The sequence below is a fragment of the Geospiza fortis genome, unplaced genomic scaffold (genome assembly GCF_000277835.1).
Source record: "Geospiza fortis unplaced genomic scaffold, GeoFor_1.0 scaffold858, whole genome shotgun sequence".
NCBI classification, from domain to species: Eukaryota; Metazoa; Chordata; class Aves; order Passeriformes; family Thraupidae; genus Geospiza; species Geospiza fortis.
Genome location: NW_005054631.1, coordinates 26361 through 38352, shown reverse-complemented (window position 1 = coordinate 38352; position 11992 = coordinate 26361). Strand labels below are relative to the sequence as shown.

General features: G+C 42.7%; 1 protein-coding gene across 1 annotated transcript in view; it reads right to left on the bottom strand.

Moving 5' to 3' along the window:
* Positions 1-11760, bottom strand: part of SGPL1 (sphingosine-1-phosphate lyase 1) — a 23590-nt gene extending 11830 nt beyond the window's left edge. The window contains exons 1-5 of the mRNA XM_031064798.1: positions 11600-11760; positions 9162-9229; positions 6721-6868; positions 5368-5447; positions 3937-4065 (exon numbers count right to left, since the gene is read on the bottom strand). Coding sequence (XP_030920658.1) covers positions 3937-4065; positions 5368-5447; positions 6721-6868; positions 9162-9229; positions 11600-11732 — 558 coding nt within the window. The 5' untranslated portion in view covers positions 11733-11760. The remainder of the gene's footprint in view (positions 1-3936; positions 4066-5367; positions 5448-6720; positions 6869-9161; positions 9230-11599) is intronic.
* Between the last annotated feature and the right edge of the window lie 232 nt (positions 11761-11992).

Genomic DNA, 11992 nt, shown 5'->3' with positions numbered 1-11992 from the left:
CTACACTTCAAAGCTGCCCTTTCTTTGAAAAGTTCAAAAAGCTACTTAAAAACAAAAATACTGCAGCTTGCATAAAAGTGCTGATTTCTCCTCAAATTACAGGGGAAATCCACAGAGCCAACACTGCAAAACAAAGCACCTTGTGAACATGAACACATCAGACAAGAACAAACTCCCCTGTTCCTCTTCTATGTGCTGAGCTTAATTAGTCCTTCCAAATCATTGCAGGAATGTGATTAGAATCTTCCAGGCGCCCCAACTCACTGATCCCTGTCTCTTTGCTCTTCATAACACAATTAAAGTAAGAACAATAGTAGTAATTAGTGAGAAATAGGAAACAGCCATCCACTGCTGAAAATTATTACTTTTAAAACTGCTTAAAAACTTGAAGCATCTCCCAGAGCAATTCAAGACAAAGGCATGTCTGAACCTCCCCAACCACCAGGGCACTGTTAGAGCTTTTATGGCCATGTCAACAAAAGGAGAATTACAGCCCACATGGCTCAGCTAAAGGCAACTCCTGTAAATAACACAAGCTGCTTGTCTGATTGAACATTCAGAAGAGTAAAAAAGACAGTGTTTTATGAAACACACCAAAAACTTTCAAACAGGAAGCTCCCCAGAGATCCTACTGAGGGAGGTGTCCACATGACAGAGGGCAGGACCACACAGAGATCCCAGGCTGCTGAAAACCTTGGCAACAGCATGGAGGTGTCACTGGGCAGCTTCTGCCAGGCTGAGCAGCAGTGTTACTGCCACAAAGTGCTGTTCTGAACGTGCTATGGAAATCAAGCACAAAGGAAGTGAAATTGCCTCACTGAGAAGTCCAGACAGAAACTTTTAGGTGCTTTCCATACAGCACAGATGCAGACACCCTCTGCAGAAGCACCCATGAGTTCCACCACCTTCAGGGACCAATACCAACACCAACAAATTGGCCAAGCAGTCCCTGCTTCTAAATCAGGTTAGGAAATCCAGTGGACAGGGGCCTGGCACTATGACACTTTACCTCTCAGAGGTGGCAATGAGGAAGTTCAGGGGGGAAAAAAGCAGTTGTTCTAAAGTTCAGCACTGCAAAAGTTGAATCAAGTAAACCCAGAGGCCTTGTCAGTAGAATGAGCCAGCAGCCCCTCTTGAACAGTTTAAAGATAACTCTTTGCACTTCCCCTGGTTTAGCATTAAAACCTCTCTGCTTTACAGTCTCATCAGCTCTAGAAGTATAACTGCAGCACTGAGCCACCAGCTGCAGCAGAGCCTTCCCAAGACAGAAAGCAAATCATCAGTTTGAAAAAAATCCTCTTTTTAATTGAGTTTGCAACTGTCCAAGCCTCCAGAAATTATTCTGAAATGTTAATTCAGTTCTGGGGAGAAGAAAAGAAAATAAGAGAAGTCTTTGAGCCCAACTACTTAAAGAGCATGTGACCTCCATATATCCACACACATCTCTCCATCAGTGATCAGCAACTCTGGGTGTCACTGTCATATTTTCTGAAAAATCCCTTTGCCCAGGATTTTTCTCCTGGGAAGCTGAGAAGTCTCAGAGAAAAAGGAAAACAATATTATCTCGTTTGCTTCTCTTGTGTTGTGCTCATGTGGAATGTGTTTGGAGATTGTTTACCCACAGGTGATTGTTTCATTGGTGTCTGCTGGGGCCAAGCTGTCTCAGGACTCTGGAAAGAGTCACAAATTTTCATTATTATCTTTTTAGCCTTCTCTAAGTATCCTTTCTGTATTCTTCAGTATAGTTTACTATAGTATTCTTTAATATTATAGAGTATCTTAAAATAATAAATTAGCCTTCTGAGAACATGGAGTCAGATTCATCATTCCTTCCTGCCACGGGGCACCCTGCAAATACAAAACTCTGGATACTTCAGAGTCAGGAAGAGCAGTGGGGGGGAAGACAAGAAGTCCACTGGAAACACTCACTCAGACATGGGAATTACAGGGGTGCAATTAATCTTCTGTTTCTGGCTGGTCAACTTGCCAGCCCTCCCCTTCTCCCTGCCAATGGGGCTGTTCAAGCAGCCAGGACAGAACCTCACAGCAGGCTGTGCCTGCCCTTTGCTGTGTGGCACCATCCTCAGGAGGGAGAGGAGGACAGAAGGAAAAGCAGCATTCCCCAGAGTATATTCATGGAGGTCTTACTTTGGTTATGCAGTTTTTTACCTGTTCTGACCTTCTCTTAGGCAATCCCACTTTTCCATTTCAGCGGGAGAGCAGCCAAGGCCAAGGCTGGCACCTTTACATCGTGTTTTACATAACAAAACCCAAGGTTCCCCGTGCAGGCTTCAGCAAGCAAAGTTCCCCAAGCACCCAGCAGGGGCACACAGCTCTCTGCCTGCTGTGCCAGCTGATGTCCCAACTGCTGACAGAAACCAGTCCCAACAGCTTCATGCCCACCCCCTGCCCCACTACGGGGATAATCACAGCTCTGCAAGCCAGGAAGCAGCTGAGGTGAGGTGAAATGGTTTTTATAACCAAAAAGGCACATTCCTCCTCTAAAGCTTGTGAAAAATGTGTATTTCATGATTGGCTTTTTGCAAATATTCAAATGAATATTGTATGTGTTATGTTAGAAAGTGATGCTGTATTAATTTTCTTAAGTTGTGTGTTAAATATGGTTTTAGGTTATAACATTATGTTGAAATAAAAACTATCTATATGGGATATTTTTTTAAAGAAAGGAATGACATAGCAGCCACAGGACACCTAAATCTTCCAGAGAAAGGGAATTTATTGCTCCATTATCAGGAGAAATTAACTTCTTCCTGCCTTGCTCAGCCCTGAAAATGCCATCAGGATTCAGAGGAAGAAGCTGACGAGACAGAATCCTGTATTTGAACGGAATTTATGCATCATGGATGAGGTGTATGAATATGCAACAGGCTGTTGTTTTTAAGGGTTAATCCTCTGTTAATGTGGGTCCTTTTTTGGGCTTATTTTGCCCAGAAAAGGTACCTGGACTGTCTGTAACTCTTTGTTTTTATTGTCTCATATTGTCCTAATCTCAATTGTTCAAATTTTTATTACTCTAATTATATTACTCTTTTTATAACCATTTTATTACTATGAAACTTTTAAAATTTTAAAACCACGAGACTGGCTTTTTTCACAAGCTGAAGGTGGTACAAGGAACACAGTCCTGAGAAGAAAAGTCAGGTCAGAGGGTGTCACCTCCTCCTCCTCTCAAACGCAATCACATCTTGCACTCCCACACAGCTGAGCTCATCCTCAGTCCCACTGGGAGTCTGATCCCAACTACACCTTCTGCAAAGCTGCTCTAGTACTCAGCTCCTCACCACAAGGAACCCTCCAGCTGACAGGGAGTGCCCACTCAAGGCCAGTTCAGTTGGTAAGCCCTTGTGCCAACCCTGCCCTCCATCAGCTTAAGAACAAACACTTGGACTCTTGCTGGGAATTTTATCAAGACTGTACAACTGGTTTGCACAGGAAGGCCACACGAGCCTGGAAATGCAGCTTTCCAGCTGGACAGCTGACAATCCATGCCATGCCTGCTTGTTGGTGGGTAGCCAGCCAGCCAGCTGGCCTTGCCCTGGAGCTCAGCAATCTGGCAGGCTCACAGATCTCCAGCTCAGAGACTAAAACTGAGGGGAGCTTCTCAGAGTGACACTTCTCTGTTCACAGTTCTCCACTGACATCCAGCCAGGCTGCATTACACCAGTTCTCCTTTCCAACTGCCATCAAGCCTGTGTCACTTAAGAGTGGGGGGAAAAAGAGCTGAAGTAAATGGTCATGTTTAGAAAACTGTTTCTCTGAGTGAAATTGTCTCTCTCAAGAAGAGGAATTAAGCAACCTCCACACAGCTGGCATGGAACACACCAGAATGAGCTTACCCTCATGCTCACCTGGAGAGCACAAGGTGCATTTGCACTGATCCAAGTCAAAAATACCCAAAATGTTCAGGTTACTTACAGCACCACAAGATTTGGGGCCCCCGTGGAAGAGTGTGCAGGCAATCCTCACTACTTCTGCTTCCATCTTCCTCAGACCAGGGAATATATCTGGATGGAGAGGATTACTCCAGGCAAACTCTTCATACACCTTCAGAAAACAAAGACAGAAAGTTAGACTTGCAGATGAGGCTTTAAGAACTCCCCATGTGCACTCTAGAAGCAAATTAGCTGTATTTTACCCTAAGAATATTACAGGACTTAACTGCTCCTGCAAGTAAATGCCACAAGCTGGGAAGCTGAGGAGTAAAATAAAGAAAAAAAAATAAATGTTTTTCTAAGGCATTCAGACCTCTGCAGTGGATTCTACAGCACAGCAATATCTCTTGTTGTTAAGGACAGATCTAATAATTTTGCTGTTTTTAAAGAACACAAGATACATCCTGCAATTGATTTACACAAATCAGGCAAAAAAAGTGACTTAGCAGAACTTGTTCTCAAGTTTATTGTTAAGAGGGGGTTCTGAAGCAGGCAGTAAAGCACAAATGCCCACCCACACCACAAGGAAGGTGGCTGTGGAAACCAGTATTTCTGCTCATTCCACAACTGTGGACTCAAGAGGATACAAAGCTGGAACAGGCCAGCCCCAACCTCCTGCAGGCCAGATCAAAAAGCAACTGCAGGGAATGTTCAATAAAATACAGCAAAACAAACCAGTGAATAATCAGCACAAACAAAGGGAATGTTTCCACAAAGTGATCCAAGCCCAGGCCCTCCAGAAAGGCTGCTCTGAGCTTTGTTTCTCCAAAAGTGGCACAGAAAATGTCAACATGAGGAAGAAAAGAGCAATAGGAGCCACCAAACAGAGCCTGCAACAAAAACTGTTCCCAGGAACAAGAGGGCCAGACTTCCCTTTCTAGCAAAACAACTCTGCAAGGAGATGTACTTGAAAACAAACCTTTAGGCTGTTTAGGTTATTTTGCAGCCTTCTCAAAGGGAGGAGTTCCTGAGCAGGTAAACAGACCTCACAGAAACACCACTGAAGCCTGCCAGTGCTCCATTGTCTAAGTGCTCCACTGCACTTGCACACTGTGACAGTGATTCAGTGCTGCACTGCTCAAAAACACATTTCCCAAAACTTCTCTTTTGCTCAAACTAAGAGGAGCTTAGTTCTGCTCAAAACAGTGAAAGCTGTTCCAGTACCAGTCTCCAGCTTACCTGTAATTACTAATTATTTTCTCACTCAACACCTCATCTGATTAGATCCCAGTTATCTCTACAAGGTGCTTTCACAGGGACAGTTACCTGGCCAGAGTCACACTGCCCAAATTGCCACTAATTCCTCTTCCCAGACTTAAGTTTATATCTTCCCTGTTTACTTTGGGATGCTGGAACAGCTCTGAGGGGTTTCTGGTCACCCTGAAAATGCAAAGTTGGGCTGCTTGCACCTTACCTTGACCAGCAGGTGGGTGAGTTTCTCTTCACCACTGTACACAGTCCCTGAGACTTTCCCATCCTGCCAGCGTACATCTCCTGCAAGACAGGGAAGGGCACACTGCTCACAAACTCAGCCATTCCCAGCCAGGGTGGAAAAGCACATGGAAAATCCCCTCAGTTCCACAGAGGAGGACTCAGCTTTTGAGATTTCCCTGAGTTTTGTGGCCCAGGGACAGCTGTGTGTGAAGCTGAGCCCCTGGCACTGTGTGAACTTAGCAAGTAAATGATGACTAAAGAGTCAGCACATAACCAACATGTAGCTGGAGCTAGCAGTTATATTAATAAATAATCCACTTAATCCCCAGCAGTCTCCCCAAACTGCTGTTCAACCAACTGGACACTAAATTAAAGCCACTTTCAAAGAGCACCCACCACCACAGGGAGCTGGGAAGAGATGGAAAAGCCAAGTTTGTACTGCTAAAATCCACAGTGCTGGCACTTCGATTAAATTTCACTAAACTGGGACTTCCAGGCAACTTCCAAAGGGGTGGGAGGCAAAAATAGGGAGGACTTTAGAAAATAAAAAAGAACCCAGTGAAGGAAGGAAACAAAAATTTAAGAGAAAACACAAGACAGAAACAACGTTAGCAATACACAGCAGGAGAAAAGAAGGAAGTTGTTCCAGGATACTGGATCATGAAATTGTGTGTTTCTGAATTTGGAGCAGATGCACTGTTCTAGCTCAAGGCATTTCTCAAATTTAGGATAGGAGGAGGGCAGTTGTATCTTCTCCCCTGGACAGGAAGTCACCCAGATTTGCTCATTAGGAGTAACAGGCACACAGATCAGGGGGAACATGTAAACAGGAGAGAGGCAACTCAGATGAAGTGTCAGACCCTGCTTGTGTGGACTCAAGCCAGGAGAACATCATCATCACTCTTCCTTAAAAGGCTTTTTCAAGGCACAAACCATTGTCTCTCTTAACTGAGGTCACAGTCTTGGAAATTCCCTACCAATCCTACTTGGAAATTGCTTTCTTTGATTGTGAGTATTTTCTGGGGGTTCACATTTCTGGTAAAAGTCAAACACCAAGGCAGCTGCTCAGAAATGCAATCCAAAAAGAGAACTTCCTTCATATTTCTCCTCTCCTCAGCTCTCCCATCTCCCCATGAGCTCAGAATTCTTGTGGAAGGAACAGAATTTCAATGTAAAGCATTAGAACTCATGAATCTCAGTCACATCCAGAAGAAAAACAGACAAAAACTTGCAAGGGGACAAAATATTTAATCTGAAATCATGAGCAGGAGTCACTGGGACTCATTTAGGAGAGGAAGTGTCATGTGTGGTGTCTGCTGCAGCACAGACTCACCTTTTGAGCTGTACTCTTTCATCTTCTGCAGCACTTCAGGCTGGCTCATGCCTTGTTCTGGCAGTGCTTTGATATATTCCCTTTCATCTTTCAGGAAGGATAAACTGGAAGTGACATCATTCAAGGCTTCATCAATCTTCTTTTGAATCTAAAAAGCAAGAAAAAAGCCTATCAAACTATGGCACTGGTCAAACTCTATATAATTGTTGAGAGTGTGCAAGACAGGACCTGCTGCCTGTATCTGAGGTGCTGATGGAGCAGACAGGAACTGCCCCACTGGGAGCTTTGACTCCTTTCCTTAGTGCTTAGGGAAATAAAACTCAAGGAAAAAAATGCATTTTTTATCCAGCAAACCTTTTCAAGTCACAGTTATTAATTTGTAGTGGTCTTCAGGCGCATTGGTTTGTACATTGCCTCCTCTACCCCCACACACACAGCTTAGAAACTCACAAAAACAGAGACACAATAAAGAAATCTCAATAAAGAATCAATACAGAAAGATTTTCTTTCTTCCCACCCACACCCTGCACTCAGGAAGCCCCAGATTTCTTCTCTCAACACATTCCAAAGTAAAGATCCTTCTTCCAGGCAACACAGGTGTTGGGATGTTGACTTTTGGACATTGGAATGCCTCAAAGTCAAGGCCTCTTGTGAGCACCTGATAAGTTATCAGGAATCAACCTACCAGAGAGCAGGAAGAGGACACAGATAGGAGACAGCAGGAGTGCTCTGGCACAGGGGAGCAGGGTCAGCCCTGGGAAGGGAAGTCTGGACACAACAGGGATTGTATCAAGTGTCCTTTTCTAACAGGCAGGCAAGAAACCAGCAGAAAAGAATTTACTTGATCAAGGGCTACTCAGGTTAGGAGGTGAAAGCGGGGGCACTGAACAGGCCAGGGAAGGGATTTAGTTCCTTCCAGAGGGATGTGGGAGAAACTGGAGAACTCCTTCTGTCTCCACAGCAAAAGAAAAAAAATTCTTCTGTGTCACTCATATTTTCTGAAAAATCCCTTGGCCCAGGATTTTCTACTGGGAAGCAGAGAAGCCTCAGAGAAAAAGGAAAACAAATTCTTATCTCATTTGCTCCTCCTGTGTTTTGCTCACATGTGGAATGTGTTTGGAGATTGTTTCATTGGTTTCATGTGAATTATTTTGACTCATTGGCCAATCAGTGCCAAGCTGTGTCAGGACTCTGGAAGGAGTCACAAGTTTTCATTATTATCCTTTTCACCTACTGTCTGTATCCTTTCTGTATTCTTTAGTATAGTTTAGTATAGCATTCTTTAATATAACACAGCATCATAAAATAATAAATTAGCCCTCTGAGAACATGGAGTCAGATTCATCATTCCTCCCTTCATCTGGGAGCCCCACAAATAAAATTCCTCTGTGCTACTCTTTGGATCAAGTTGCCTGGAAGAGATGTGACCTCTGGAATCAGGGTGTAAATACACCAGCACAGCAAGCAGCAGGAAGTGCAATCGAGTGTGATGCCGTGGTTTACGAGGTGAAATAAACCCAGCTGCGCATTTCTACAGCCCCAGTCCTTAACCTGCTAAAACATGCTGACAGTTGTGGTTTCAACTTTTTATGAGGGAAAAAAAAAGAAAACAACAAACAAAATAATAAAAAACTAAACCAAAACAAAACAACCCCCCCAAAAAAATCCTCAAAAAAATTTTTTAAAACCCTCAAAAAATTTTAAAAAACCCTCAAAAATTAAAAAAAAAAAACCTCAAAAAACCCCTAAAAAAACCTAAAAAAAACCCCAAAACCCCCAAAAAACCAAAAACAAAAAAGAAAAAACGAAATCACAAAAATACCCCAGAAACCCCTCCCCCCAAAAAAACTAAAACAAAGCAAAACCACAAACAAACAAACAAAAAACCAGCTCCCAAACACTAGAGCTCCCGAGTCGTTTTAATGATTACACAAAGTGCTGATATCCTTCTGCTAACTTTTGCTAATAGTTATCTGAGCCTTGAAGAAATCATGGCCAGCTGCTTGATTAAAATAAATACACACTGCACAACAATGTGGAATTGCTGTCCATGTGACAATTGCTGTCTCACACTCCACACTGCTCCAGAAGAATAATTCCAGTTCAATCCTGAACCTACTTCCAGAATTAAAATAATTTTCTTAAAATCTAAAATGTTACTGAAGAATTCACTCATTATTGAGTTTATATTAATATAAAATAGCTCAAAAGTTAAAAAGAGGTGGAACCCCCTTGTTATGGAAGTGATGCTATGACATAAAGATTGCGTAGAAATTACATCTGTCATTAAACCAGGAGGCAGCAGAAGACATTCCAGATGTATGTCCTGGGTCATTATGATCACAGTGACATGACAACAAAGATGCACAGAACTGTATATTCTCCAAAAAAGCTGAAAAAAGAACCAGGAATAGTCCTGTAATACTTGTTCAAATACTTACTATAGCCCCAACAAATGGCATTTTTCTCAGCAGTTTAAAGAACTGTTTTTTAGTTCGGGATGTCAAACCTGAAAGACAAAAAGCAGAAAGGAACATAAGAAACAAAAAGACAAAATAGAAACTTCTGATGCAGCTCGTGATCCAGGCTCAGCATTCCTGATCCAAGCTGAAATAACACAGGGGGAGACAGATGAGTGGATCCAAGAGCAAGGTTTTCATGGATGGACCATGCCATGGAAACATCTGGACGGCAGGAATCAGTTATTTGTTTCTTACTTGCATGGGAATTCACACCCACATGTGGATTTTATAAGAAAAAGAGGGATTTCAGGGTTTGCTAAAAGTAAGGAATTATTACCATTTCCTGCCTCTAAAAAGCAGAATAGTTACTTAAAAACAAAACCACTGAGCAGCGTGAAACAGGCTCCCAGACCAAAGGAGGGAACAGGGACATTGGTGACAATGGATCTGCCCTGCCTGATGCACTGGGAGGTGACTCAGGGAAAGGGGATGGACAGAGGCAACAGCAGAAATTCCACCACAGCACAGAGACTCAAATGAGAGAAGCCACTGATGACAAGCACTGGAAAACTCCTTGGGTAGCTCCAAATGCAGGAATGAAATCAGGATGACACAGATGCTTTACAGCCACCAAAAATGCCTTCCCAGTCCTACCTGCACACCAGCACTTACAGGACAAACCAAAAAATAACTAAAAGTTTAAAAATCGACCATTTGAAGACTTTGCAATTTTATCTACACTTCATACACATTTCACTTCATAAATACAATCTGGAAAGCTACCAAGGACACTAATTGGCACATTCTGTAGTAAACACTTGTTAGTGCCCTGGTAATGACATTTCTGCTGCACAGCTCAGTGTGCACACTGTTCCATCCATTAATTTCACAGCAAGAAAAGACTGCCAACTCCTGAAAAATTCTGTCAGTCTAATCAGATCTCCTAAGAGCCAGCCCATACTTAAAATACATTGTGTAACAGTACAAATACTAGCCAGGAACAGAAGTTTCATAGCAATTTGTTCCTTACAGACATTCCAGCTGCTTCAGAAAGGGCTGCCTCAGAAAGAGACACAGAAGGAGACATCAGGTTAAAAACTTGGCTGTTTTTAACAAGCTGCCACCAGAGTGCAACCCCAAGGCCTGTGGGAACGGAAATGCACCTCTGAGGGCATGGCAGTGACCTCAGGCCATCACACCACCAGAGAAAACTGCAGTTCTGCAGAACTCAGCTCCACTGTAGAGCTGCCAGTACCAGAAACCACTCAAAACAGGAAGATACTCCGGAAATACATTAAAAAAAAAATCACAAGAAGAAAATTTCTTCACACTATCACATGCAGTTGTATCTTGAACATTTTGAGGTTGAAATGTGCCCCCAGCATGGAATCAAGACCACATCTCCTCCCCACAGCAGGAAGGGTAACGAGCAGGAGTTATCCAGACACTCTGCAGCAGTGACTAAGTTCACAGGAAGCCAGCTCTCCATAAATCCCCCCAGGGTTTGGGCAAGAAGAGTGTGTTGTGACAAGCACATGGTTTAGCCAAAGGAAAAAGGGAGGGAAGGGAAAGGGAAGGAGACAGAAGCACATTCCATGCACCCTCTGACAGAATGGGGGAGCTTCATTTACCAGACAGGCCTTAACCTTGATTCAGAAGAATTTGGTAAATATTTGGTGACAGCAGAAAGTCTTGTGAAAAACGCCAGTAACTTGTTTTTAAAATTTCAAAAGCTGAATAGTTATAAAATGGTTATAAAAATAGCAATATAATTAGAGTAATAAAAATTTGGACAATTTGGATTACGACAATATGAGACAATAGAAACAAAGAGTTACAGACAGTCAGGGTACCTCTTTCTGGGCAAAATAAGCCTAAAAAAGGACCCACATTAACTGAGGTTAACCCTTAAAAGCAACAGCCTGTTGCATATTCCTACACCTCATCCATGATGCATAAATTCCATTCAAACACAGGATTCTGTCTGGGCAGTGTCAGCTTCTTCCTCTGAATCCTGACTGAGTCTTCAGGGCTGAGAGAGGCAGGAAGAACTCAATAATAGAGCAATAAATTCTCTTTCTCTGACAGATTCAGGCGTCCTGTGGCTGATATCTGGTGCAAGTCCTCTCTTTAAAAAAGTATCTTACATAGCACAGTTTCTATTTTAACATTATGTTATATCCTAAAACTATATTTAAATTCACACTACTTAAGAAAATTAATACAGCATAACTTTCTAACACAACACATATAACATTCATTTGAATATTTGTGAAAAGCCAATCATAAAATACACATTTTTCACAGTCTGTTTTAACAAGAGTTTGGCCTTGTTCCACCCTCTTTCCTTCCACTGCCCACGAACAGATCAGGGCCACCTCCCTTCCCTGAAAGGAAAGAAAATGTCCAATACTTACTCTCGGGCTGGCAGAGGAAGCCATGCAGCCACACACTTGCAAGTGTGGAAGAAAAAGTCAACCCAATGAGCTGCCAGGGCTCCAGCCCATCACAGCGGGCGTTCACAAAGCCTGTCACTTTCTCCCAGTACATCTGGAGGATTTCCTTGTAGGGTGTAATGGCATCCTGTGCAAAGTTGAGGAAAACACAAACGAAAACAAGTAGGACATCAAAAATGCAACTGTTGATTACAAAGGGGCTTCCTGGTATGCACATCCCATGCTTTCCTAAATTCCTACAAAAATTAGTTAAGAGTTCTAGAAGTGTGTGTCCTAGAGATACATTTCAACTAAACTGAGCATCTTCTCCTTTTTCTTCAAGTAAGGAAATATTACTATTTGCCTTTCAAAGAA